Source organism: Danio rerio, chromosome 7, assembly GCF_052040795.2.
Source record: "Danio rerio strain M-AB ecotype USA chromosome 7, GRCz13ab, whole genome shotgun sequence".
NCBI lineage: Eukaryota > Metazoa > Chordata > Actinopteri > Cypriniformes > Danionidae > Danio > Danio rerio.
Genome location: NC_141027.1, coordinates 1,195,001 through 1,222,796, shown reverse-complemented (window position 1 = coordinate 1,222,796; position 27,796 = coordinate 1,195,001). Strand labels below are relative to the sequence as shown.

The 27,796-nt window shown below is 41.5% G+C and overlaps 4 protein-coding genes across 9 annotated transcripts in view; 2 read left to right on the top strand and 2 right to left on the bottom strand.

Moving 5' to 3' along the window:
- alpk1 (alpha kinase 1) overlaps positions 1–27,796 on the top strand; it is an 859,869-nt gene that overhangs the window by 290,911 nt on the left and 541,162 nt on the right. The gene's annotated exons all lie outside the window — the stretch shown is intronic.
- Positions 1–27,796, top strand: part of drap1 (DR1-associated protein 1 (negative cofactor 2 alpha)) — a 660,385-nt gene that overhangs the window by 495,837 nt on the left and 136,752 nt on the right. The window lies entirely within an intron of this gene.
- Positions 1,349–16,669, bottom strand: LOC141375230 (butyrophilin subfamily 1 member A1). Of its 3 annotated transcripts, XM_087260373.1 has the most exons (9): positions 16,545–16,669; positions 16,406–16,459; positions 11,670–12,032; positions 11,071–11,364; positions 9,189–9,290; positions 8,840–8,860; positions 6,867–6,899; positions 4,785–4,826; positions 1,349–4,694 (listed from the first exon to the last, which is right to left on the bottom strand). In XM_087260373.1, the coding sequence occupies exons 2-9, from the start codon at positions 16,455–16,457 to the stop codon at positions 4,114–4,116; spliced, it is 1,488 nt and encodes a 495-aa protein (XP_087116499.1). In that variant the 5' UTR covers positions 16,458–16,459; positions 16,545–16,669; the 3' UTR covers positions 1,349–4,113. The 3 variants fall into 3 exon arrangements, 2 of the variants coding, with proteins under 2 accessions (XP_087116499.1, XP_087116498.1); XM_087260372.1 differs by having other exon boundaries at positions 16,406–16,669; XR_015495184.1 differs by lacking the exon at positions 8,840–8,860 and having other exon boundaries at positions 3,926–4,694; positions 9,185–9,290; positions 16,406–16,669.
- Positions 27,519–27,796, bottom strand: part of LOC137487203 (butyrophilin subfamily 1 member A1-like) — a 14,617-nt gene continuing 14,339 nt past the window's right edge. For all 4 annotated transcript variants that reach the window (XR_015495181.1, XR_015495182.1, XM_087260371.1 and 1 more), the window contains one exon: positions 27,519–27,796. This exon is cut by the window's right edge. The gene's annotated coding sequence lies outside the window, so the exon portion shown is untranslated.

Here is a 27,796-nt window from a genome sequence, read left to right as displayed (position 1 = left end):
ACTGTTTTGCTTTTCCTGAACACTTCCGGGATGTACAAGTGGCTCAAACTCGCTCATTTTGAGGCAGGAACCGGCGGACGTGCAACAACTTTAACTATGAGGTAAACACAAAACAAAACTTTCCATCTGGAGCTCCTTCACGGGACTCCACACTTGTAAACAATCGCTCGCGCTATTCGCGCGGCTCTCGGTCCCGCCCAGACTCGTCAGCGCTACCAAGCCGACCAATCACAGAGCTTACGCTACGCGTCGTTGCGACGTGTAGTTACATTTTTTGAGAGGTGCACGTCAGTGACGGCGATGGCCACGGCGAAGGGCAATGCGTCAGCGCCGTAGCATACGCCGGTGTTTGACGCAGAAGTATAAATCAGCCTTTAGTTATGCGATTAAGCTGTGCCCCTTTTATCAAAAAAGGTGTTTTTGTTTGTATAATCTTGGTGGTCCTTAATGGTGCGTGTGGAACTGAAAGTTTTGTCACTCTTTTACCTGAAATCTCTTATTTCCTCGCTTTACTATTTCTCTTTGTTGTTACAAGTTCTATAGACCCGGTATCTCCACGTGGTTTACCTTTGTTCTGTTTAGTGTGTGTTTGTGCGTTTGTTCGTTATCTGTCTGACTAGTCAATAAATCCCATTATAATCAAATGAATTGTATTGTTTGCCTAACGAGAAAATGTCACTGAAATACAGATTCCCCTGCCTAGCTGTTATAAGTTGTTTAAAACTTATAAATGATTATCTACTTCACAAGAAGTAGCAATTAAATTCCCTTTTTCTACATGAATAGATCATTACCGTGTCTGCTCGGAAAAGCGGCGGCTCTGCTTGTGTTTGTTTGGTCAAGTTAACAATAAATTGATCCAGAATATCAATGATTAATAATAATTCGTTATTGTTGATAACTAACATTCATAATCTGAGAGTCCGCTTGGTCGAGCGGGCAGGATCAGATACAATCATATGTTTGTTTGACCAGATTGACTGAAGCTTAAGCCGGAATATTAATAATTAAGAATAAACCGTTATGTTGATTATTAATATCCATAAAATTAGCTAATTTCTGTTACAAAACACTGACACTCTTTATAGAAGCCATATTATTTTTCATTTGATTATAACGTTTAGTTGTATACTGATTAGTTTGGGTTTCACAGTGACGCTTTATGTTTTGGTCATGTGGGCATAACTGGCACCTGCTAGAACATATAAAGCGCGTGCACAATCACACAGGTGAGGAGGAGAGAAGGAGAGTGGGGTAGCCGTATTTTTTGTTGACCGCAAAAACGGCATCGCAACGGCACACGCAACAACAATCACACCAACGCAATAATGGCTCCATACAGAACAGGTATTCAACCACACAAATTGCTGTATTGTTTGTCATGCTTCAAGTTTACATAAAGTTTTCCTTATAACATCTTGGGCTCAGTGTGTCTGTCAAACCCACCAGAGCGTCACAAATACAAAGGACCCTCACTGCCTCTCTAGCGACTGAAAGGAGGCGTCAGGAAGTCGCAATATACTTAAATAGAGATCCATTAAGTAAATACTCAGCAAGTGTAGAGATTGATGTGAGGATGCTGTGATGATGCATTACAGCTGTAAACACTTCATTTCACATCACTGTAGCTTAAGTTAAAACAAACACCATTGTATAATATGCATACAGTACAAACATACTAAAAGCAAAGGACAACTGATCTCTGTGCATTTGAACAGTGGAGACCACTTCAGTACTGAGACATTCAGTTCTTCACAGAGTAATTGATTCAGTCTATTATTTAATCACAGTAATATGACATGAAATCACAGTAAACATGGTGAAATATGTCACCTTCACTATAGCTGCCTGTAGGCATTACTCACAGTACAGCACAGAGACGTGTTGTTACTCTTCTCTCATTCATTTGTGCAAAATGTGTAGGATTCACCAATAGTGGATTATGTTTTGGTTACAGTAATATTACAGTCCATGTTCAGTCAATGTTCATCACATTCAAGCATTATTTTACAGTAATATTGGATTCAGTTGACTGTAAATGATGCATTTCCTTCAGCTTAAGCAGGGGTCTCGGTCCTGGAGGGCCGGTGTCCTGCAACTTTTAGCTCCAACCCCAATCAGACACACCTGGGCTAGCTAATCAAGCTCTCACTAGACTTTCCAGAAACATCCTTGCAGGTGTGTTGAGGCAAGTTGGAGCTAAAATCTGCAGGACACCAGACCTCCAGGAACGAGTTTGGACACCTCTGGCTTAAGGGAAGTGTATGGGAATGCCTGAAGTGACCCAGCCTAATGAATAGATTTGGAAAAGAAAATTAAATGTCACTGTCCCCAGCCCTAACATTACTGATAATTCAACACATTTTAAACATTGAGTGTTGTCACAGATACATTAATTGGCACAGTTTGAAAAGTATTATTAATGCTTTGCATGCAAATATTAATTTAATATAATACACAATACTAACAATCAGAAAAGGTCAAAATACACAATGTCTATTGTTCCAGGGTCGTGCAGTCATGAGCAGAGTTTCCATCAGCTTGTGTCAATGCACATTTTGAGTTATCGCATCAGAAACAAGTGATGGAAATGGCTGATTTGTGGGCAGACCTGCTAGGTAAAAAGTAAATGAGCCGTAATGGCGGCTACACTGGCTTCTCCATTGAAATGCAGCACAATCTGCTCATATCTCATTCTGTTTCAAACTATCAATATTTGTATCACACATCGGCAGAACCAAGCAGAGATATGATTATGAAATAATTAAAAAAAAAGAGAAATCACTAAGCCTGTAAGTTGGTGGTCAGCGAGAGACAGTATTTTTACCCCACGATGCGGCATTTCCCAAACTGCTGTTACGTCATGTCACAACTATTAATCATCAGCTAGCTCTCTGCAACTTACTCTATGGTCAGCACCTGGATGGGATAAGCTAGGCCTGCTAGAGGTGCTCAACATGCGATCACTGTGGGTCCTAACGCCCCAGTGAAGTGATGGTCCTAATGCTGTCAGTGTACTCTACAAATGCTATATTGTGCTTAAACTTCATACTTTTAGTAAACTCGCCGACAGTATAGCGACTTGCCTTTAAGTTAAGACATTAAACTGAGGTCCTGACAGTAATAATCTCAGTATATCCTTCATAAAGAGTCGGGGCATAACCCTGCTTTTCCTGGCCAAATTGACCTACTGGTTTCTGTCGAAGCATCTCTATATGATAACTGGCTTCATTAAACTCCTCTCCACCAATAATCTAGTGCAATATGGCAGCTATTGTGCTGACCAACTGGATGCTGAAGACTGGTGATGGTTGAAGAGATTCCCCCAATATCTATTGACCTTATTCTAGAATGTGGTTGTGCGGCTGTTTCTGCAATGGTGTTAGAACTTCCGATTCTGTTGCCAATGGGAGAAATGACTAGGAATAATAAACAGCAGAAAACAGTCGAACTACTCGCTCTACAAACAAGTGTGCATGACTATACAGACCAAGCAGAATAATATAATGAGGAAATATCAGTTTGGCATCATCAATCAGCAGCACAAGCTGTTTTATCATCTAAAAATGAATGAAAGTGGATGAGAGCAGAAGTCTCCAGCCAAAAGATTCAAATGGCTGCGCCCGCTCGTACGCAAAGAATACGGTGAATAAAGTGCTTTGAGTACCCAGAAGAGCACTACATAAATGTAAGGAATTATTATTCATTCTTTCGTTCATTCTTTCGTTTTATTTTTGGCTTATTCCCTTTATTGGCGACAGTGTTTCCCACTGTGTCGCCCCTAACAAGACCCAACCCTGCTTAACTTCTGAGATCAGACGAGATCAGGCATGACCAGGGTGGTGTGGCCATAAGCAAAATTATTATTATTAATATTAATTTAAATAACTGGAGATGGAAACACATTTCCCTAATAATATCTGATGTAGCGAGCATTACAACACCCTTATGTTAACTGTTTCCTGCTGTTATTAATACTGTAGTCTGTTGCTCAACCAACTGGATGGTAATTTTTTCCATCACGCTTTGATTGAGCCCCAGCTAGTGTATGTGTAAAGAGACATTCAGGTTTGTTTCTGTTAGTTCTGTGTCAGTCAGTCAGGCGTCTGTGCTTCAGTTATTCAGTAAAGGTACAGTGACCCCTGCAGGTGAATCTTCCTCTACTGGACAGTCTACTATTTTGAGTGGACATATGTCGCCTACACCAGGATTAAACAGAGGAACGATTGAGTCAGAGAATCTAGTGTGCATGGTCAGGAGATGTTTGCTCTCCTTAACACTGTAAAACTGCAGCAGACCCTCATCATAATCTAGCAGAACTCCCAGTCGCTCAGGTCTCGGCGTCACAGACAGATATATTGGGGTTTCTGTGTTTGGGTAAAAGCCATTTTCCCCATCTGAACACAGAAACCAGAAACCGCATGATGGAGTTACAGCAGATCTGTCTTTTCCACAGTGATTTCCATGTTTCGCCACACCAATTAACCAGTAGTTTTTAGCAGGTGTATTTTCTCGTGCCAGCTCTACCTCCCAGTAGTGTCGTCCAGAGGTAAATCGTTGAGCTCCAAATGCACATAACTGATATGGAAACCCCTCTGCAGTGTGATGATACTCTGGACTGTCCCTCACACATTTACAGTCAGCCGTAACCTTCAGATCTGGAGATATATTCTCACGATCAATAGTGATCTGCTCTGTGAGGAAAATAAATAAACAGCAGTTATTAATCCTGATAGACACGAGATCATATTCACAGACGTCCATCTATAACCGAGATGTCTTACCTGCATGTTTCCTCAGGTCTTCTATATTTATGTTTACTGGAACTAAAATAAAAGGAAAGATGTTAATAATTTAATAAAAGAGAAAAATACAGATCTCAATTATTTTATTGACATTAGTCATGCATAAAGCAAGGAAAATGACAACATGTGTTCCTGTTCTATTATTTTATGGCCTGTTGTGAGTCTTGATTCTGGCTGGTGGATGTGCATTACATTTGTTTAAAGCACCGGCAGATCCAGTAAGTTTTGATTGCAGTTAGAAATGAGTGCATTTCCCCCAAACAGAACTAGCAACCATTACTTCCATCATTACTCTATAGTGCGATCGCACGCTGTTGAGCTCATTGGTAAACTAGTAGATGCGCGAGCTGGAGAGAGAGAAACTTAATAGTTTTTCGTTGATAATCTTAGGTTTTCTCCTAATGTCTTTAAACTTATTCTTATGCCAAAACAAATATATATTTGACTGCAAATGAGACTTCTGAAGTAGGATATGGTTGCATTCTCTTCAAACAGCGGCTCACTTGCTGCACCGATGAGTTAATGTGATTTATATAATATTCAGCTTTATGTGTGGTTTATTACATGTGTATAGTCTTTAATGTGTTTTACACTTTTTAATATAGATTTTATTCTATTTAAAGCAACATTTAAGGATACAGCTAAGCCTAGATGCGCTGAATGATTGATAATTTTCGCTTGAACTGCATTGCTTTATAATTATGTTATTGGACATATATGTTCATTACTTTCTATGTTCTATAATATTTGTTGAATTATTTTTTTAACAAAGCAAAAGCACATATACAATCTGTAGTTGGATTGGGGAAAGCAATCAGTCTATAATTTCATTAGTCAATGCATAAAGCAGCCTTTTCATTAAGCATGTTTAATTGAAGTGGTCCTTTCATTGCTATTTTTATTTATTTATTTGGTATATTATGAAAACTGCACTAGCTTTTGTAGTATCTGAATAGATTAAAAGATCAGAAACACCGGCTCTTAAATGTCTGTCATTTACATATTTACATGCATGCTCATCATCATCTGATGTCCATGCTTTCTCTCTCTCTCAATGCAGGGACTAGGAGATTTAACATGTTACAAATTAAGAAAATACAGTTAAATATTCTGCGACAAGGAGCAAAACTAATTTTATAAGTTAGCAGAAGGATTTTAAATGCACTCCGCTGCATGTCGGCTGGTTCTTTGCCTCTATGTAATGCATATAAAGCCCTTTAATGCGTGCAATCCATTGATTAACCCTTACATATTTCATGGTCTGTTGAAATTCTTGATTCTGATTGGCTGGAAGATATGCAGCAAATTCACACCATCCGTTTTAATCACAGGACTTCCCCTAAACCTCCTCCTTCTTCTCCTCCTGCTGTGATGTCTGACTGTTGTAGCTGTGTAATTACTCTGATCATTCAGCGGAGTGATCTGGAGCTGTAATGTGCTCTAAACCTGCCGGAACTACTTCAGCTGTGTCTTTATCTGACAAAAACCAAGTACCTGAGAGTGACCAGCAGCCAATCAGAATCCAGCATTCAGCAGACCCACTTTATTCACCGTATTCTTTGCGTACAAGTGGGCGCAGCCATTTAAATCTTTTGGCTGGAGACTTCTGCTCTCATTCACTTCCATTCATTTTTAGACATTAAAAACAGCTGGTTTTGCTGCTTGATGTTGCAAACTGATATTTTCCTAATATATTATTCTGCTTTGTCTCTATAGTCATGCACACACGTGTTTGTAGAGCGAGTTTGACCGTGTTCTGCAGTTTATTATTATTATTCATTTCTCTTATAGGCAGCTGAATCGGAAGTTCTAAAACAATCACAGAAACGAGCACCTGTCAAAGCACAAGATTCTATTTATGCGGATTAAATTATTTGTTATAATAAAAATACAAACTAGAAGCATTTTCACTTGTGTTCTCAGCCATCTGGACTCCTATGTATCCTGTTATAGTCAACGTTTATGACTTTATTTGTGTGCACGTGTGTATAAAAGTAAAGTAAGTGACAGTCAATTTAAAAAAAAGTAGCGTTAGGGGTGCAAACACACATCTTTACACACCTTTTCTCTCCTCCACAGGTCCATTCTCACAGTCTGAAAATAGAGAAAACGTTATTGTCAGGAGTCACTCATTACCAGACTGATTAAAGCAGTGCTGCTCAACCCCTGTTCCTGGAGATCCACCTTCCTAAAGCTGCGGTCACACTGCACATTTCTCCCCATAGACTTCCATTTATACGCACACGAATGCATAAGACCGGAAACGCAAGGTCATGTGGCAAGTTCCGCAGGTCGCTGTGGTGCAAAGTTCCAGCTTGGTGAACTCTGACCTAAGAAATCACATCACTTGACTGCGTGAGACCAATCGAGGATCAAAACATGTGCTCTCTGAACGGAAATGTAAAACATGGAGCAATCGCTCACTTTATTAATGTCTAATCATCTTGTTTAATCCTGCCCCTTTTCACAGCGCCGCATGACAAGATTTCCGCATTACCAAACTCGTGTGATCGCAGCTTTAAGAGTTCAACTCCAACCCTGATCAAACACACATGAACCGATTTATTAGGACCTGAACAGCAGAGACCCCTGGTTTACAGCAATACCTGAAAGACTGACCTAAACCACGTTAAATTACACCTTAAAACATTCAGGCTGAGAGCAAATCTCTGTCACAGACTTCTCTAATAGTTAGATTCTGATTTCTTCTTTAATTCGGAGGTGATGGTTACACAAGGAAGGAGTCCAGCTCGTGTGTAAAAGTACTGCTTTTATGTTGTTAACTCATGCCATTATTTTATGAGGTCATTTATTCATTCATTTATTTATTTTCTGCCGGTTTTCCGGCGCCGGGTCGCGGGGGCAGCAGTCTTAGGACAGAACCCCAGACTTCCCTCTCCCCAAACACTTCCTACAGCTCCTCCAGGGGGATCCCGAGGTGTTCCCAGGCCAGCCGAGAGACATGGTTCCTTCAGCGTGTCTTCCCCAAGGCCTCCTCCCGGTGGGACATGGCTGGAACACCTCCCTAGGTAGGCGTTCAGGAGGCATCCGAAACAGATTCCCAAGCCACCTCAGCTGACTTCTCTCAATGTGAAGGAGCAGCTGCTCTACTCTGAGCTCCTCCCGGGTGTCAGAGCTCCTCACCCTGTCTATAAGAGGGGCACTCTCCTGCCACTGAGGAGGAAACTCATTTCGGCCGCTTGTATCCAAGATCTTGTCCTTTGACTATAGGTGAGAGTAGAAACGTAGATTGAGCGGTAAATCGAGAGTTTTGCCTTTCAGTTCAGCTCCTTCTTTACCAAAACGGACCAGTACATCCACCGCATTACTGCTGCCTCTGCACCGATCCGCCTGTCAATCTATGCTCCATCCTTCCCCCACTCGTAAACAAAACCCCAAGATACTTAAACTCCTCCACCTGGGGTAAGGACACATTTATTTATCTTATAACAGAACCTCTGCCTTATTCTGAGCCAGCTCATAACTGTGTTTAGATCACAGGTGCCAAACTCAGTTCCTGGAGCGCTGCAGAGTTTAGTTCCAGCCCTGCTTCAACACTAAAGCTGTGGTCACACTAGTGTTTGAGCATGTGAAATTCTACGGTACAGCGCTGTGAAAAGGGGCAGGATTAAACAAGATGATTAGACATTAATAAAGTGAGTGATTGCTCCATATTTTACATTTCTCTTCAGAGAGGTCAAGTTTTGATCCTCGATTGGTCTCACACAGTCAAGTGATGTGATTTCGCAGGTCACCAAGCTTGAACATTGCAATGCAGCGATCTGCAAAACTTGATGCACAAGCTTGTGTTTCCGGTCTGACGCATTCCCGTGCGTATGAATGGAAGTCTATGGGGAGAAAAGTCTAGTGTGACCGCAGCTTTACCTGCAGGTCTCGAACATGCCTAAAGGACTTGAGTTTGATCAGGTGTGTTTAACTAAATCCGTGTTGGAGTTAACTGTGCAGAGCTGCAGCCCTCCAGGATCTGAGCTTGACACCTGTGGTTTAGATGTTAAGTGAGAAATAACGCTCACCTGTTCCAGCTTGTTTCTTTCCTAAAAAACAAACAGAAAATGTCATGAGATGGCATTGTTGGAAGTATAAACAGTGGACTCTGAAAGAATGAGCCCCAAGAAGTTGTGGCTTACAGTCGCTTTAAATAAGTTAAGAGCAGAGCTGAGCTGAAGCAGAGTATAAATTCACTGTTAACCACGGCTTCACAGGGACTATTGGTTCAATAAAAATAACCAAATTGGTTTCCAGTTCCATTTTCATAGCAAGGTTTCACAAGTGTATTGTACAACAGCTTTACATGCAGCTCAGCCAATCAGAACCAAGAACTGGAATATTCTGTTTATAATAAATGTTGTAAACCAAACCAACCTGCTGGTTTGCTTCTGTATTTGTAGAGGATCAGTGCAGCCAAACCCAGTAGAGCACAGATGATAACAGTGATAAACAGAGCCTTCCATGGGTCTGAGGAATCTGACAAAGAGAAATCAGATTAATTTCAACAACTTCAGCTATATCAATCAGTCAAATAAAGTAGAAAAATTTAAGTTGCTTTAAAAATGTCATTTTCATTTGAAACAGGATATTCTAAGAAGAAAATTATACATACAGCACACAAGTATTGCACTGGGGCCTGTTTCAGAAAGGAGGTTAAGTGAAAACTCAGAGTATTTTAACCCTTGACGCAGCTTCTTCTACCACAGTAAATTCTGTTTTTACTGTTGATATTTGGTGCCAGTTTAATCAGGAAGTGACAATTTTTTTCTCTTTGACTCGTTGGATGGAATTTTATTCGCATCTTTTATGCAATATTCCAGTTTTGCACATACATTTATGTAATATATTTGGATGGAAACATAGCTATTGCCTACATTTTAGTCACACACAGAAGAACTGTACGAGAATGGCTTATCCTTTTTAAATAAATAATTAAATTAAATTCACCTTCGACATGCACTGTAACTAGATTAATGGGATTATTATTCTTTCTAAAAATTATTTTTAGTACTGCTTACCTTCTAAATGTAATATTAACCTCTATCACTTGATCAATAAAAAAGGCAGACACACAAGTGCACTGTTAAATCATTTAAAACTAATAAATGTATAAAAAACTTTAGAAAAAAATATAAACGTCACAAATTACATTACTTATTTTATTATACTTAAATATTTAAATACTTAAAAAGTGAAATTAGGCATTAACTTGAGCAGCTGTTTTCCCACGCTAACTGTCTCTTCTTCACTGATGGTTGCTTCTTTTCAAATATATACGCTCATATTTGCTATAACTTTGCATGAGAACATCAAGTTCAGCCGGAGAAAGAAATGCTGATCTCTTTTATAAGATATTGCCATAGTCACTCGTAATGTCTGCGCTCCATTGATAATGGCTTTTTAAAGTCACGGTGCGCGCGCTTAACTCTGAGTTGGTCTACTCGAAGTTGATTGACCCAACTCAGATCAGCTGTTCTGAAACCGAAAACTCAGAGTTTTTAATCTCTCGGTTAATCAACTCAGAGTTCAAGTTTAAACTCTGAGTTGTTTGAACCTCCTTACTGAAACAGGCCCCAGGTGTGTCCTAGGCTAGCCTAAATAAAACACTACTCTAAAATGTGCAGTTTCTCATGGATGGAGATGAGGGATTGATACAACACATCTTCTCCGTATCGTGTCAGTCAGGTTGTTTGATTGTGACCCGTGTAATGTCGGTCCACTCCTAATCATTGGCTTTGTGAAGTTGCAGGATATTGGCCAGAAGTGGAACACGCTGTCCTATATGCCGAATCAGAGCATCCCAAACATGCTCAATAGGTGACATGCTGATTAGACTTGCTCATCCTACATCTTGATATGCCACACCTGTGAGGTGGATGGATTATCTTGGCACTGTTCATTAACACACATTTAAACAAATGTGTGAACAATAATTGAGAGAAATGAGCATTTTGTGTACAAAAAGAGTTTTAGATCTTTCAGTTCAGCTATTGATAATCAACTGTTGCATGTGTATTTTGAGTAGATATTCTGTATACAAGTTTGTATATTTGTGTGTTTAAGAATTAATTGACAACAGGCCATTGATTTATTAGATAATAATTACACCTCAGCTGTGGGTTATTTTCTAATACCTCGACAGCCCAGAGTGCATCATTCTGCTTATACTCTGGTTCACACATCTCTAGCCACTGCTCCTCTGTGTGATTACTTCATATGTCAAGTGTCTTTAATCATGAAATGTACATTGCCTAACCTGAGGAGATTATGCCCTGTATGTCCACCTTTCCCTCTTTGGACTCTCCAGTTGTGGTGGACACGGAGCAGGAGACCAGCTGAGCGTCTGATGGAGAGACGGTGGTCCAGCTGTGGACAGAGAATAACCCGTCTGCTGCCCGATGATGAGACACTGCTGCAGGACGCAGAGTCTTTCCCTGGTCTGATGTCCACGTGATGTTTGGCTCGGGGTACCAGCCGCTGGAGCTACAGCTGACGTTCAGCCGGCCGTCATCCAGAGGCCTGGGGAAGAGGACAGGAGCAGACCCTGGAGCTGGACCACCAGAGACAGACCATCAGACCAGCACAAACACACAAACACTTCAGTAAACACATCACTAGCGGACAGCAGAAGGCGGCTTGATTATTTTAAAGGAGCAATTCACTTCCAGAATGAAATGTCCTCACTTCCCTCTTCTGCTAAACACCACAGATTTATTTTCTTCTTCTTCAAGATGTCACTGTTGGGTTGTAGAGAATCAGCTGGAAGAGGAGCTGAATGTTGCTCAGTCATTCTGTAAGTGAACTACTCCTTCAATTGTGGAGGGATTATGGTGTTAAACGCTGGGTTTGACTGACCTGTGGCTTTGAGCTCCAGCTCTGCACTGTCATATCCATTGTCTCCACTGACGTAGCAGTGAAATAAAGCTTCATCCTGAATGGTGATCGTCTCCAGCTGCAGAGACACATCTCCACCCTTCAGTCCTCCAGACAGATCTGAGAGTGGTGTCAGAGAGCTGCGGTTCCTGAAGGTCTCCTCCTGCTCGTCTTGTATATTCCCATGTCGGTATAAGAGTACAGTGTTGCTGAACTGCCCATGACGGTACCAGCGGATCTCCAGAGCTTCAGCATTCTGGGCCGGAGAGATCCAGCAGGGCAGAATCACTGTGGAGCCCACATGAGCCACTACAGGACCAGGAGGAACCTTGACGGTGAACGACACTGATGGACAAACACACAGCGGTCAGTCTGCATCTACAGCCTCAGAGATCACACATCTACACCAGCATGTCCTTTGTTAGAAAAAGACACATGCATGTGCAAAGATTCATCCACTATTACATTTCGTAATGTTAAGCACATGGATCTCACTTTTTCTTGCCCAGTTTCTGGTCTCTCTGTCACTAACTCTGCTGAGCACTACAACTCCATGTTGTCTTCCCTGCTTGGTGAGTTTTCATGTTTTTATGAATTAATTACTTTTAAGAAACCCTGTCATGGTAAACTGCCGATTTAGGTTTACAGAAATTTGCAAGGTCAGGGAGGACAAGCACTGGTCCAAACACTGGTCCACTCAGACCTGGTTTCCAGATCTTAGTCTCCTCGTGAAGGACCCTTCCTGGGCATTCCTCTGAGGAAGAACCTTCTGTCTCAGGGATGTGGCACCATCTGGCACCCGTGCCCAGATCTCTGGAACCTTTGTGTGCTCCATTTGTAACCCACCAGTCCTACACAACCCAATCTCTCTGAACTGAGATTGAACAAGTGATTCTTAGCATGGGAGTCGGCTGCTCTAACAAGGAGGCTAAAGACTTTGGTCAGGCTATATCTGCACAGCACTTTACTGGCTGGCCTCTGTTACACATATATGGGGCACCAAAGACTCAGGTGAGCTGACCATAGGTTAACACCATCACTCAGGCTAGCACCCTTCCATGAGGCGTGACTGATGTGCTTCTTGCCAAGAAGACCCTTGAATTTGCCTGATTGGAGTCATTCCCTTTCTCTAGGATAAGCTGGAGCAAAAGCTGTCACCCTCTACACCAGTGGTCACCAAACTTGTTCCAGGAGGGAAAGGGTCCTGCAAGCTAATCAAGCTCTTACTAGGTTTACTTAAAACATCAAAGCAGGTGTGTTGAGGCAAGTTGGAGCTAAATCCTGCAGGGACACCGGCCCTCCAGGGCTGAGATTGGTGACCCCTGCTCTAAAGGTTCACAATGCTGCCATCTCTGCTCAATACGAAGCAGTGGATTGCAGGACGCTTGGGAAGCATGACCTGATCACACCTTAGAGGTGCTAGGAAACTAAATGAGGACACACTCACGCTATACTATCCAAAACAGGCCGGTTTCTGGATCGTTTGAGAAGTGCGAGTGCTCTGAATTGGATCAGGTGCGGTTTAGTTGGCCGGCCCTGGCCTGGTTGAAAGAAGTGTGCCAGAGCAGTTCACTTGCGCTTGGACGCGGTACGCTTGTAGTGTGAGTGCAAAGTGCACCTGAGCCCAAAACTGAAGACAAGATGTGACTTTCAAGGCACTGTTTCATATGTGTTTACTAATCATTCTTACTGTTCAGTGAACGCAAACTGCAGTAGATTATTAAAGACACAAACCCCTCACTGCACAACAGCTACACCTTCAGCAAACCTCCTCATACCTGCAGCCCGAGGCCTTTATTGTTGTTTATGTGCGTCAGCGGTGGCTGATCTGTTTGGTGAAATATTTGTCTGCGTGTCACTGTGTTACTGAACAGCACAATATCCATGACGTAAGCTTGCCCAGGCCCGAATGTAATGCGAGTGCGTGCCGTCGGGTAGATGGAAGGGGGGACAAGCGTGCTTCTGCCCGGTTCAAGGCAACTGTACATAGTGTGAGTACACCCTCAGTTGCACACACATCTTGTGTTTTTTGGGGATCTCTATGAAGTCTTGGGGATATTGCACAAAAACCCCTTAAAACCACTCAACTCAGTGTCTTCAAAGTTTTTGTCACTAAAGACGGCTCTGCTGATTGCTCTGGCTTCAATCATGAGGGCCAGGGACCTGGAGATGTTTTCAGTCAACAAACAGAGTCTGGAATTTGGACCACACTAACAATTGTATTGTCCTGAGACCCTAACCTGGCTATGTGCCCAAGGTTCCCACAACTCCCACCCCCAAGAATCAGGTAGTGAACCTGCAAGCACTGTCTGTGGAGGAGGCAGATCCAGCCCTTCCCAGCTATGTTCAGTTGGCACACTGCGCATTAATGTGGACAGCACACAGATCCTCTGAGCAGCTCTTCGTCTGTTTCAGTGGTTGGCAAAAGGGAGGTGGACATCAGGGTAAGTGAAATTTGAGAACTAATTATCATGAGTTAAACTGTGTTTTCTCTTATTTAGCCAAAAGAGTTATTGTTGTGCAACAGAATATAGTTGGTATTGAAGAGAGACATGCCTGAGCTGTGCTTCTACAGAGTTCATCCACAGAAAGATCAGCCAGAAAGGGGACATTTATGTGCCAAATGTTATTATCATTGACCCATAACACTGTACAGCACCTATCACTGTCAGCATGTGTGCTTTATACAGTTTATTTTCTAATATGCAGTTAAGTAAAATTAAAGTATAAACTGAAATGCAAAGTCAATATATAAACAGCAGAAGTGAACGAATAGATTTCCTGACCAGCAAATAAAATCTAAGCAAAACAAACTCTGTTGACTAAACTGCTGATCAATATCCACATGAGAGGGACATGACGGACTTAAATGAGTGAAAAACAGCGGCGGGTTCAGTATACTGATCACAAGTGCTCACATTCACAGTTTGTGATCATCTCTCTGTGTTGTTGTCATCCAGATGATTCACCATGTTAGCTTGAAACAGATGGAAATAGGAGAGGATTGTGCTGTGTTAAGGCCTCCTGCACTGCTTCATTCACACCTGACATTTCTCCAGTTGGGTTTTAAGTTTCATTCATTTTCCTTCAGCTTTAGTCCCTTTATTAATCAGCGGTCACCACAGCGGAATGAACCGCCAATTTATCCAGCATATGTTTTACACAGGGGATGTTGTTTTTACTACAGTAAACTGTGGTGTATTATAGTATAATAAACCCATTGGTGGACTTAACCAATAAGCGAAGTAGGCAGCCTCTTAGGGCCCTGGGGAATTAGGTGACCGCGACCAATGCCTAGGAGCCTATATTGATCATGTCGCTCGTTTATACAGTTTCTATCATCTGCAAACTTCTACATCCTACAATCTGCAATATTCTGTCGTACAGCGCTGTGAAAAGGGGCAGGATTAAACAAGATGATTAGACATTAAGCGAGCGATTGCTCCATGTTTTACATTTCTGTTCAGAGAGCTCATGTTTCGATCCTCAATTGGTCTCGTCAATCTCACTTGCTGGTCAGAGTTCACCAAGCTTGAACTTTCCAACACAGTGAACTGCGAAACTTGTCGCACGAGCCTGCGTTTCCAGTCTGATGCATTCACAAGCATATGAATAGAAGTCTATAGAGAGAAGAGTCCAGTGTGAGCGCAGCTTTACTAGGCTTTCTAGAAACATCCGCGCAGATGCAGTGAGACAAGCTGGAGCTAAAATCTGCAGGACACCGGCCCTACAGGACCGAGTTTGGACACCCCTGCTGCAAATAGTTTTGTAAACTTTTATTTTTAATTTTTATGAATTTATTGCTTTAAATCTTACATTAGATTCCTTTAAAATATATAAAATATACTTTAAATTATATATATATATATATATTATAAATTATATATATATATATATATATATATATATATATATATATATATATATACCCACACACATGCACACTTTTTAAACCCCTAAATAAACCCTTAAGTAGTAAAAAACTACAGTATTGGGTCGTGTGTTTATATTACTGTAGTTGTGCTTATAGTAACTATAAAATCACCACAACATATTGATTAAAGTTCTTTAATATAGTATATTTAAAACACTACAGTATTTACTATAGTATTTTTCATGTCTTGTTATTAATAAGGCAATGGCTATTTTTATAGTTTATGCAGTGAATTTATTAACACATTAAATCACTATCATTACTATGATTACACTATTATTAATGCATTACTCATGTTTAAACCATACTAATAATCTTGAATTAACCTGGTGTGATTCTGCAGTGTTTAAGGTTACACAATATCCATATTAATATAAACAAATGACCCAATACTGAGGATTTAATATAAGAGTACTATTTTATACTACAGTGCACCACAGCTTTCTTTAGTAAAAATTAATCGTATACTGCAGTGTTTATTACAGATTATTAGTTTACTGTAACACTACACTATGCTGGAGCATTCAATTAAACAGTTACAATATATACAATATACTGTATACAAGACAATACACCTGACTTGTGGTTCAGAACACTACTTGCAATATAACACAACATATGAAAGACCTGATGTCGAGCGCATCTGCTCATGTTTAGTCATTCATACAGGCAGGTAGATATGAAGCATGTCCAGACAAACACACACACACACACACACACACACACACACACACGCGAAATGAAAGACATTGGTGCAGATGTGTGTGTGGTGTCGTGTTCTTACCAGAGCAGTCTGTGAGGATATTAAGCAGCAGAAGGACGATGATCGAGCGCATTTCTGTCAAACACAAACACAAGCAATGCATTTTCCAGAAGCAGACGAGTGTCTGATCAGACTGGAGAATCACGAGGACAGAACTCACCGCAGACACACACTCGAGCTCCGGGAAACACGGGGAAACCCGGTACAATGATGACTGTAGATCAGCCCGAGCCCTTCAGCGCATTAATGAGCAAATATAAAGAGAAAATGGGCGAGACTCTCAATGAAGCCGTGCACTGTTGAACTTTCGCTTTTCGTCATGACGTCCCCAAACAGGTGATCAGATCATATTCATATTCACATCAGTGTTATTATTCTGCTCGGTGTGTTTAATTTGATCATCATTGCGCTGTAAACCTGTGTGTTTGGGGCTGTTTTGACTAATGGATGGTTCACACTCTCTTACATAGTGAAGACTCTATTGACACACACTGCACACACACACTCATGCACTAGGTAATGCATCCACAAACACACTGAACACACTCCAGACACTCCCATACACCTGCACACACATATGTATATACTGTATTTAACAGTGTGTATATAATAGCGGACATTCTACCAGAAGCGTACATTACCTGAAATAACAAAATACACTGAATAAACAGTATTTCATCCTAAAAATGTCTAAAAGTGGCCTGATGGCTGATTTCTGTCAGTTGTTCAGTAAAGCAGTATGTCCTTCATTTGCTTCTCAGATTTTTGTTCTTTATTAAAAACACTAAAATGCACAAACCCAGTCATTGTCCTTGTCCTCAGCCCAATTGAACCTACAGCTGCAATAGTTTTGTAGAGCTAAAACTGTTATTTAGAGCAGTGGTTCTCAAAGTGGGGGTCGGGACCCCCAGAGGGGTCGCGGGACAATGAAGGGGGGTCATCTGGTGATTTCCAAAAATCTATTTATTTTTATTAAACCATTAGAATTAACATTTTAATCCATAACCTACTAAAAAATTTGTCGTTTACAGTTACTATATACACTACTGTAAATAGTAACTTTATAAGCTTATAGTTACTAGTTCTATTGGATTGCGACCCCTCAGGTAATTACATTATATTAAAGACTCAGTAATAGTGTCAGATGCAGCAGATTGATTTTATAAGACCAGGTCAAACTTTCTGGCACATTTACAGCACCAACATACATTTAAAAAAATAATAAAATGAAGAATAGACTTTGGTTTATTGGTGTGTGTGCGCGCCATTGCATGCAAGGTTTCTGTATTTATAACCACCTCAGAGGATATTGGGGGTCGCGAGTCACTGGCATTGTTATTTTGGGGGTCGCGAGCTGAAAAGTTTGGGAACCCCTGATTTAGAGGGAAAAACACCAGAAATGGCCACATTAAGTTGTTCTTATTCACATCAATTGATTAAAAACATCAAAGTATAAATAAATCCTACAAATAAATACTACAAATTGCATTCATTCATTTATTCATTTTCTTTTCGGCTTTTAAAACCAGAGGTCGCCACAGTGGAATGAACCGCCAACTTATCAATGATATTCAGAGTTCAACGCTAAGGATTTTTTCTACTGGTCCGATCAGGCAAGTGGTTCAGATTTTTACTTAGTGGTGAAATTTTCACTGGCCCCACCAAAAAAAAAGAGAAGTTATTAGCTATTTTTTAGCCACATATTTTAAATAAAGTGTCAAAAATAAAGTCTGTAAATCTAGAATTTCAATACTTAAAAAACAATTGTAAATATAAAGTGTTATGCAAACAAAAAGAGCCGTATGGAAAATGTGGAGGCATTTTATTGCGGTTTGAAATTATTTAACAAAAGGTGGCTGACTTGTCAAACTGACGGCAAACTGCATAACATCACTTCACTTTTATTTTATCATGTTGTTTCCGTGTAAATGTCTACTTGCAAGAAGACGTAAGAAACAGACATTTTCGTTTAGCCTTATAATTTGATGATGCCGCCATGTTGCTGTTTCTACGCTGTACTGGTTGTTACCAGGTTTCAAAAAAATAGCATGGTTAAATCAATCAGATAAGACGAATTGGAAAGCAATGTTGTTAGCGACATTACAGAGAAGGTAGCATTTAAAGACTTAAAAGCACAAACTTAAAACGCACGCAATTTACAAACAGTCACAGACAATTTAAATGTGAGTGACAAGGCAGCAGTGTCCCAATCAGGCCAGTAATGATCCGGCCTACTGTCCCAAGTGTCTCTCACACTGGCCCCGGGCCATCGGGCAATCCTTATTGTTGAGCCCTGGATATGTTATGCTATTTCAGCTGCAACCCAACACTCGGAAACACCCATACACACTCATTCACTACGGCCAATTTAGCTTGTCCTATAGCGCATATGTGTGGACTGTGGGGGAAACCAGAGCACCCAACACGGGGTCTCCATGCCAACACGGGGAGAACATGCAAACTCTACACAAACACCCACTGACCCAGCTGAGACTCGAACCAGTGACCTCCTTGCTGTGAGGCGAACGTGCTAAAAATATAAATATATAATACAAATAAACGTACAATTGTCTCCGTGTTATTGTCAGTCCTGTCACATTTGCATGATGTGTGCAAAACATGTTTAAAGCTAAGACTCTGAGGTGACATCAAGGACGATCAGCTTAACATTTTTAATAAGAGAAAATGTTCATTTCTGCTAGAATGTCCCATATACCTACACCTCAGGAGTGTATTATCCTCTAATAATCCCCATCCCTGAGGTGATATTTGAGTTTCTCCTCATCTGTGAGTGTGTGTGTTCTCCTCAAGCGTCTCCTGTGTGTAACACTAGTGTCCTCCACATCTCCTCCTCCTGTTGTGATGTCTGACTGCTGTAGCTGTGTAAAAACTCTGATTATTCAGCGGAGTGATATGGAGCTGTAATGCGCTCTAACATGCCGGAACTACTTTAGCTGAGCCTTTATCTGACAATAACCAAACACCTGAGAGTGACCAGCAGCCAATCAGAATGCAGCATTCAGCAGAGCTGTGGTGTGAGTGCAGATGTTTATATCAGGCTCCAGAACACATGAGGAGGTTTGTTGTTCTCTGATGAACACTAGATGGAGACACACAGTCATGTTCTCATTTACAGTGTAGTGTGTGAACTCCTGCTGTTAAACTGTTTGTGCTGCAGAAACACTGAAACTCCTGATTAATAAGGATACATTAAGCTAATGCTCAGTGAGTGTAGAGAGATTGATGTCAGCATGTTGTGGTGATAAAATACAGCTGTAAACACTTCATTGCACATCATCGGGCCTTTAATTATAACAACAGTTTTATAATAGACATGCAAGATACAAACTGGTTATTATCAGCATTTACAAAAACATGATTCAAAAATGATCCAATCTGATATTTCATCACAGGAATATGATGAATTTTATATTTGAAAATATTCACACAATATTTCAACTCTTGTAGCTGCACTGTAAATTCTAACATGTTCAGTTTACTTAAAAAAAGTTTGGAAACGATTGCCTTATTTTTGCAATATAAACTTACAAGGAAATCTTAAGTTAAGTTTAATCATTGCCTTAAAGTAAGAAAACTAAAACTTAAAATGTAAACTAACTGTTAAAAATCAAGTAAGTTTAATAGAAAACTCTAGTGAACAAACTCGTCATTATTTCAAGAGTTCACACTTAGCTGATAATCAATAAAGCGTATTTGGCATGCTGTCCCGGGAGAGAGCCCTGAGCTCGTAATATCCTCGAGCCCGGGGCTCCCTCCCGTTAGAAGGGCGAGAGGGGAATTCGAGGTCAGGTAGGTCTCGAGAACTCCCCTGCTTGTCGCCGTGAGAAGTGTAAACTCAGGTTGTATTGGGTGATAATTTGTTTTAGTCGATTGGCTATGGTTTATGTTTTTGGACGGTGGGAGGAAACCGGGGAACCCGGGGAAAACCCACGCGAACACGGGGAGAACATGCAAACTCCACACAGAAACACCAACCAGCCCGATGGGTTGGACTAGCGGTATTCTTGCTGTGAGGCAACAGTGCTAGCCACTGGGCCACCGTGTCGCCCGATCAGAAAAAGTGGGAGGATGAAGGGGTGGAGGGGGGGAGCTTCAAGACGAAGATAACTGGAGTGGAAAACTCAGGTTATTTATAATGCTTCCGTAATCATCTAATAGGGCTGATTACGGAGCTAACAAGGAGCCAGCCGTGTTGATTATAAGCACGTGATCCTCTCGAAATTAGTTTATGAATAAACCACACTTCAAGAGTTCACACTTAGCTGATAATCAATAAAGCGTATTTGGCATGCTGTCCCGGGAGAGAGCCCTGAGCTCGTAATATCCTCGAGCCCGGGGCTCCCTCCCGTTAGAAGGGCGAGAGGGGAATTCGAGGTCAGGTAGGTCTCGAGAACTCCCCAAAAGGCAAAGGTTTTCAGCTCGGGACAGCAGCCGCGTATTGAAGTGCAACCCAAAAGGCGAGAGGTCAGTGCCATATCCGGCTGCTGAATGTAAATTGAAGTGAGATAGGTTACTGCAGGAGAAAAGTTGAAACTGATTCTTAGGGGAGGCAGAGTTGGGGAGCCTAACGGAAGAAACAAGAGTAGCAGAGGGATTTGGTGCTAGAAATAGGAAAGTAGCGGAGTAACTCAACGCTGAAAGAAGAAAAGTAGCAGAGGAACTCAACGCTGGGAAAGGGGAATGTAGTGGGGAGGGGAGAGGGGTTGTAGAGGGGGTGGAGAGAAGAGCGGAAGCATTCGACGCTGGAAGGAAGTAAAGAGGATGCGGAGGAACTCAACGCTGGAAAGGTAAAGAAAAGAAACCTATGGGGTCAACTCCGTGGGAGTTAGAGCTGTTGGATTGGACTACTACAGGAGTCTGGGAAGGGAGGGAGAGGTGGAGACTCCTGTAGGTGGTGGGCTGAGCGGGACTCCGGGGGAGTCAGAACATGGGAAGACTCCTTGGGAGTCAGATTGGTGAGTGATGTTTTTGAAATATAGAAAGAGTAGCGGAGGAAATCAATGCTGAAAATAGTAAAGTAGCGGAGAAACTCAACGCTGAAGAAAGAAAGTAGCGGAGAAACTCAACGCTGAAAAGGGGGATTGGGAGTTAAGGGTGGGGAGAGGAGAGAAGTTGTAAGAGGGGGGAGAGGAAAGAGCGGAAGCATTCGACGCTGGAAGGAAGAGAAAGAGATGCGGAGGAACTCAACGCTAGGGAATATAGGACAGGAGATGCGGAGGAACTCAACGCTAGAAGGTAGGAAAGATGCCTATTTGGCCGGGGCGAGAGAGAGAGGGGAGGGGGGACTCCGTGGGAGTCTTAGCTCTTAGGGTGACTCCGTGGGAGTTAGAGCTGAAAGATTAGGCTCCTACAGGAGTCTAAATGGGGAGGGGGTGGTGGAGACTCCTATAGGAGGTGGGCTGGGCAGGACTCCGGGGGAGTCTAAGCTTAGACTGGAAAGGTAAGAGTAGCGGAATACTCAACGCTAGAAGGAAGTGATAGTAGCGGAGCAACTCGACGCTGAAAAAGAAAAGAAGCGGAGAAACTCGACGCTGGAAAGGGGGTAGGGAGTAAAAGATATTGAGGAGGTGGGGGGAGAGTGGGAGGGGATGGAGGAAAGAGCGGAAGCATTCGACGCTTGAAGGAAGGAAAGGAGGTGCGGAGGAACTCTAACGCTTTAGAACATAGAATAGGAGATGCGGAGGAACTCAACGCTAGAAAACAAGAAAGTTGTCGATTGTGGAGGGGGGGGGGGGGGGGGTTTGGGGTAATTGATTGACTCCGGGGGAGTCAGGCCTTGAATGGTGATACTTAGGCTGAAGAGATGAGAGTAGCGGAAGAACAACACTAGAAGGAAGAGATAGTAGCGGAGCAACTCGACGCTGAAAAGAGAAAAATAGCGGAGAAACTCGACGCTGGAAAGGGGTAGGGAGTAAAAGATGTTGAGGTGGTGGGGGGAGAGTGGGAGGGGATGGAGGAAAGAGCGAAAGCATTCGACGCTTGAAGGAAGGAAAGGAGGTGCGGAGGAATTCAGCGCTAGAAAGGAGAAGAAGGAGGTGCGGAGAAACTCGACGCAGTAAGGAAGTGAAGACTGAAAAGATTTTATACTGGTAGCCTTGGGGAAAAAGTTTTGCTCCTGTTGGGGTCGGGGTTCAGGCACTCTTGGGAGAGAGATAGGGGGATATTATTTGCTGAACTGGGAGCGCTGAAAAGAGGGGGGGGGGGGGGTGGGTTGGGGAACTGGCAGAATAAATTTCTGTCCTTGTATTCAAGATAGTGGATGTCGTGAGTGCGAGCTGTGAGGATGAATTGATATCCTCTCCAAACGTATACATGCATCACGCTGAGGCTGTTACGTGTAATTGGGCTAGACGATAATAACGAGTAAACGCTTTTGTGGAGGCGTTTAACCTGTTGTGAAGTGTCAATAGTGGTATGTTGAATGGAAGTGTATGTGAGCTCAGGCAGAGCGTCACTGCTGCGACAGTGAAGCGGGGGGGAAAAGAAGCTCTGCAGCTTCACTGCTGTTGCAGAGATGTGGTGGAAGTCAATGTCGGGAGGCGGGTACACTTTCCCGAAAATGTATAACTGCTGTGCAGTGTTGGGGAGTGGGAAGGAAAGGAGCTGCGCTGTGACAGTGGTGCAATGGTAGAATAAGGCTTGGCTGAGCATCTCTGCTGTTGCAGGTACGGTGGTAGTCAGTATTGGAGCATTATAGGTGCTCCCACAAAAATATTAAATATCAGAAGGGATGTGTGGAGATGAAAGTAAGTAGGGGCTCAGGTAGAGTATCACTGCGGTTGTTGTGATGCTATGGTGAGTGAAGCTCAGCGGAGCGCTACTGCTATTGGATAGGTGCAGTAGTGATCGGTATTGGAGAGTTATGAATGCTCTCGCAAGAATAATAAATACTGTTAGTAGTGATATGTAGAGAGGAAGTGAATAAGGGCTTAGCTACAGGTGCAATGGGTGAGTATGGCACGGTGGAGCGATTCTGCTGCTGCAGAGGATCAGTATGGAGACAATGTGTGCTCCTGCAGAAGCATTTACTGCTGTATTAGTGCAGGGCAGTGTGACGAGTGTTATTGGACTTGTAAGTGTATAGAGTTTGCTTAGAGCATCCCTGCTACAGTAATAGAAAAATTTTGGCAACCCCTAAATAAGTTGGAACTGTGGTGAGTGAAAATGTATGGGTGTATGGGATAGTTTAAGTTGTCCTTATACTTAGTAACACTTAAAACATTTGAATTGTGTGAGTGGGGGAAGGGATGTCGAAAATGTATATAGGACATGCCTTGCCGAAATAATCGGTTTGCTTGCTTAATGGAGAGAGAGTGTTCCTCCAGTCAGATCAGATATGGTGAGGTGGATTGTGGGATTGCAACTGATGGTAATTCAGAGAATCTCAAAACCCGAAGACTAGTGTAAATATGGCATTATGGATGTGGGCTGTATGATTGGAAATGCATCCTTGTGTAGATTGTGATTGCATTTGGAATGGATGTGGAGTGTAATAGGTTGGATGAAGGTCAGCTTCTGGGCCGGCTGTCCTAATCTCTGGAATGAGAAACAAGAGAAAAATCAGAAATTAAATTTTACAACATGATACATGTATAGCAGACATGACAAAATTGTTTTAGCTGATATCTAATGCAAGGCATCTTAATAAGAGCATGGACAATTGTGAGCTTCGTTGTCACAGTCTGCGAGGATGATAGAGGTGGGCATTTGTTCCCCCACAGGATAGCAGGTGGATGCAGAGCTGGGGATATGGGGTGTAGCTTGTCTGGTGGTCCTAGAAATTCTTCTTGAAGATTTATTTAAATGTCCTTTTCATGCAGTCAAGCGAGAAGTTAGTTTCTTTACCATTTTCACCTCCAACCGGCGTGCCATTATAAGTTACATATGGCACTGTATATGCAAGTATGGGTCATTGACGTATTACGATTGGACTTTTGTGTTAAATTGTCACTGGTTGGGTAGTAGTCTTTACAGAAGTTAAATGCTATCAGATCTGGCAGAGGTTTTTATTTATTTTATTTATTTATTATTTTATTATTATTTATTATTATTATTAATTCATTCATTATTATTATTATTTATTTATTATATCAAATCCCAACATCAAACGCTTAATTCACTACTTAATGGAAACTGTATGAATGAAATGTTTGTTATGGGCTTTACTTAATTTGTTTAAATACATGTTAGGAATCTTAACTTCTTAAATTCTTAATCTTAACTTAATTCGCAAGCATGTCTGTCTCAGTTCATTCACGAGTCTTTTATGGCTGGGTTCATTCATGAATTGTTGAGAGGGCGGAACCATATAGAGTTTTAAAAGCGCATTGGATGAGGGCGCTGCTCCTTCGCTATTGGCTCGATGGGGCGTCAATCAAGATCGGAGGCCAAGTTTGTTTACCAGTGTTGTGTGAAGACACTGCGGCACACCAGCGACTAGTTTGGATGAAAACAGTGCGGTTCATCGACGAATCAATATGTCGTGGACTAATGTCGTGATCTTTGCAGTGATTTACTTATGGATTTGTGGACGGGCTTGAAGGGTGAGTTCTTATGAATCTTCTAATCACGCAAATCTTGTTTTTAAAAGATTTGTAAATAGGTTTAGTCTTTGATGGAGATTAGTTGTTTCCGCGATGCTTCCCCTTAAAAGCGTACTATACGTTACCGAGGGTGCACCGCTAGGAAGCAGTGAGTTAGGCTTTTGCGATGTTTTGGATCGTCGGCGCCTAGAGAGTTAGGTGGAGTTGTGGACTGCGTTTGCGTGAGGCAGTTTGAAGTGGAGGTGGAAGAGCTGGTGGGCAGCACCGGCGTTTTTGCGGGAATTCAGGCTCGATTTTGGCGAGGCTGTGGCTGAATTCTCAGGGAGAGTGGAGCTCTGGCTGGAGTTGTTGTTTGTTGTTGTTGTGTGTTCTTCCGTATCGATAGGTTAAATGGTGCGATGCTGGAGCGTTTTGTAGCGGGAAGCGAGCTTCAAGACGAAGATAACTGGAGTGGAAAACTCAGGTTATTTATAATGCTTCCGTAATCATCTAATAGGGCTGATTACGGAGCTAACAAGGAGCCAGCCGTGTTGATTATAAGCACGTGATCCTCTCGAAATTAGTTTATGAATAAACCACACTTAGTAACCTTACTTAGGGTTTTATAGTAAGATTACTTTATTAACTATTTAATGCCTAATGATGATGAAAAATGATTTTAAGCTTTATATTGATCATCATCAGAATTACAATCTGTGCATCATCATAAGCACATCACATAATATACAATTAAATATAGTGGAGCATGCAATCGTGTCATATGAGGAGTCACTGCACAGTTTCTGCACTTTGCTCACTCTGACTTTTGTTTCAGCATGATGACGTATTTTCAGCTAAAATGGAATTTTGAGTGAGGGGCGGAGCTTATTTTCAGCTCCACCTCTCATCACGTATTTACAACTGAAATGGATTATTAAGCGAGGGGCGGGGCAGATTTTTTGTGCTCCACCTCTTATGTTTTTCCAGCTTAAATGGAATATGAGTGGGGGTGGGGCTAATTTTATAGCTCCACCTCATGTATTTCCACCTGAAATGGAATATTGAGTAGATGGCGGGGCTTATTTGAGCTCCACCTCTCATGTATTTCCACCTGAAATGGAATATTGAGTAGGGGGCGGGGCTTATTTTGAGCTCCACCTCTCATGTATTTCCAGCTGAAATGGAATATTGAGTAGGGGGCGGGGTATATTTTGAGCTCCACCTCTCATCTTTCAATCACAGCAAACTAACAGTTAGAGGTATAAGCGTGGCTAAGCATATTTCGCCAAATCAGAGTCATCAGAGAAGGACTGCTGTTTTTTAGTGGATTAATTATTCATCTTTAGACTAACAATGCGCGCTAGCCTTTGATTACACATGTGAATTTTAAAATTGCACTAAAACAGTTTTTCCAAGCAATGTTGATGTTTGAAAGCACCACAAAAAACACGCCCTAACGTCAGCAAGACCACGCCCCTTTTTAATTTTTCTGCTATAGTTACTAAACACGCCTCTTACTTATGATTGGCTGCAAGTCCGACACTGGTCTAAATTGTTTTTCAAACACTGGTTAGGGGTGTGGCTAAGCATATTGCATATTTAAGCATAATTAAAAATCCCTTAATTTAGCTAAAAAGGTTTGTATATATTCACTTGAGGTGGTTTTGGCCTAATGTGAATAATGGGAGATAAAATCTGACCTATAGCAGACATTACAACACCATTACTCCATCGCCAACCTGATTTCACTAAGTAGGACACGATCCTGGATGAACATGTTGATCCTGGAACAACATTCCAATCAGCCAATCAGAATTAAGGTATACGTTTACCATTTATGCTTTTATTATAGTTTAGGCTTATAGTTAGGTTTATGCACTATGTGGGTATTATCAACTATTATTCCACTCTGATTTTGGGAATAATCTACAGTTATGGCTGGGTTTAGGGGTGGGGAACAGGTTTGGATTACATTTTCCAACAAGAATGATGTTCCAGGATCAACACAGATCCAGGATCACAGCGCACTTGGTAAAATCATGACGTGTACTACTCCATTATGTTCACCTTGTTTACACAGTCAGCAGTTCTAGCAACTGGATAGAAACAGCCAATTTGCATTTAGGATAATTGCATGGGCGTAAATCTGATTTAACAATAGGGGGGGACAATAATTATGTAATTTAGTTTGAGCATTTTTTTGAAGGGGACACAAATAATACAGCCGAATTGTACTATTAAAGATATCTCCCGCAGTTAAAAATGGTTTTATCATAATTATTATTATAGAAATCTGCTAAACAGCCACAACTCCGAAAACATTACAAAAATTGTTCACCCCCCAAGACAATTGTCATTATCCTTTCAATAAAGCACAACACCCTTACCTGACACTGTACACCTGACTCACCCTGCCCTGCCTGATCCTCAATCAGTTCTTTCTCCTCTGCCTGTGATTAATATTAGTATTTTCATAAGCACTCATTCTGAAAGCCAAATAGCCTTAATGTGTGCTTTTTTTGTACTTGGCGTTTAGCTGCACTAAAAAATGATCTTATGTCCTTTTCTCTGTCATTTTATCCAATACATGATACTGCAATGCAAGTTTATTTATACTGTAGCACATTTTATACACGATGGCAATTCAAAGTGCTTTACATAAAGAGTGCAAAACTATCATAAAAATAATCACAACAATAAAAACAAAGAATTAAAAAAGGTTAACATCTTAATTTCAAATTAATTGAGTCACTTAATAACAGAATAGAAACTGATTATACAATAATACAGTGGGGTTAGTGTGCTCAGTGTAGCAGTGCTCGAGCAAATACACAGCTAAACATTATGCTAATTGTGGTTGTTAATGTTA

Coding starts and splice junctions, on each gene's coding strand:
- LOC141375230 (XM_087260372.1), bottom strand. CDS start 16,487: ATGCATTGCTTGTGTTTGTGTTTGACAGAAATGCGCTCGATCATCGTC. Junction 6,900..8,839: donor AAAGAAACAAGCTGGAACAG/GTGAGCGTTATT, acceptor CTCTATTTTCAG/ACTGTGAGAATGGACCTGTG. Junction 4,827..6,866: donor ACCTGTGGAGGAGAGAAAAG/GTGTGTAAAGAT, acceptor CTTTTATTTTAG/TTCCAGTAAACATAAATATA.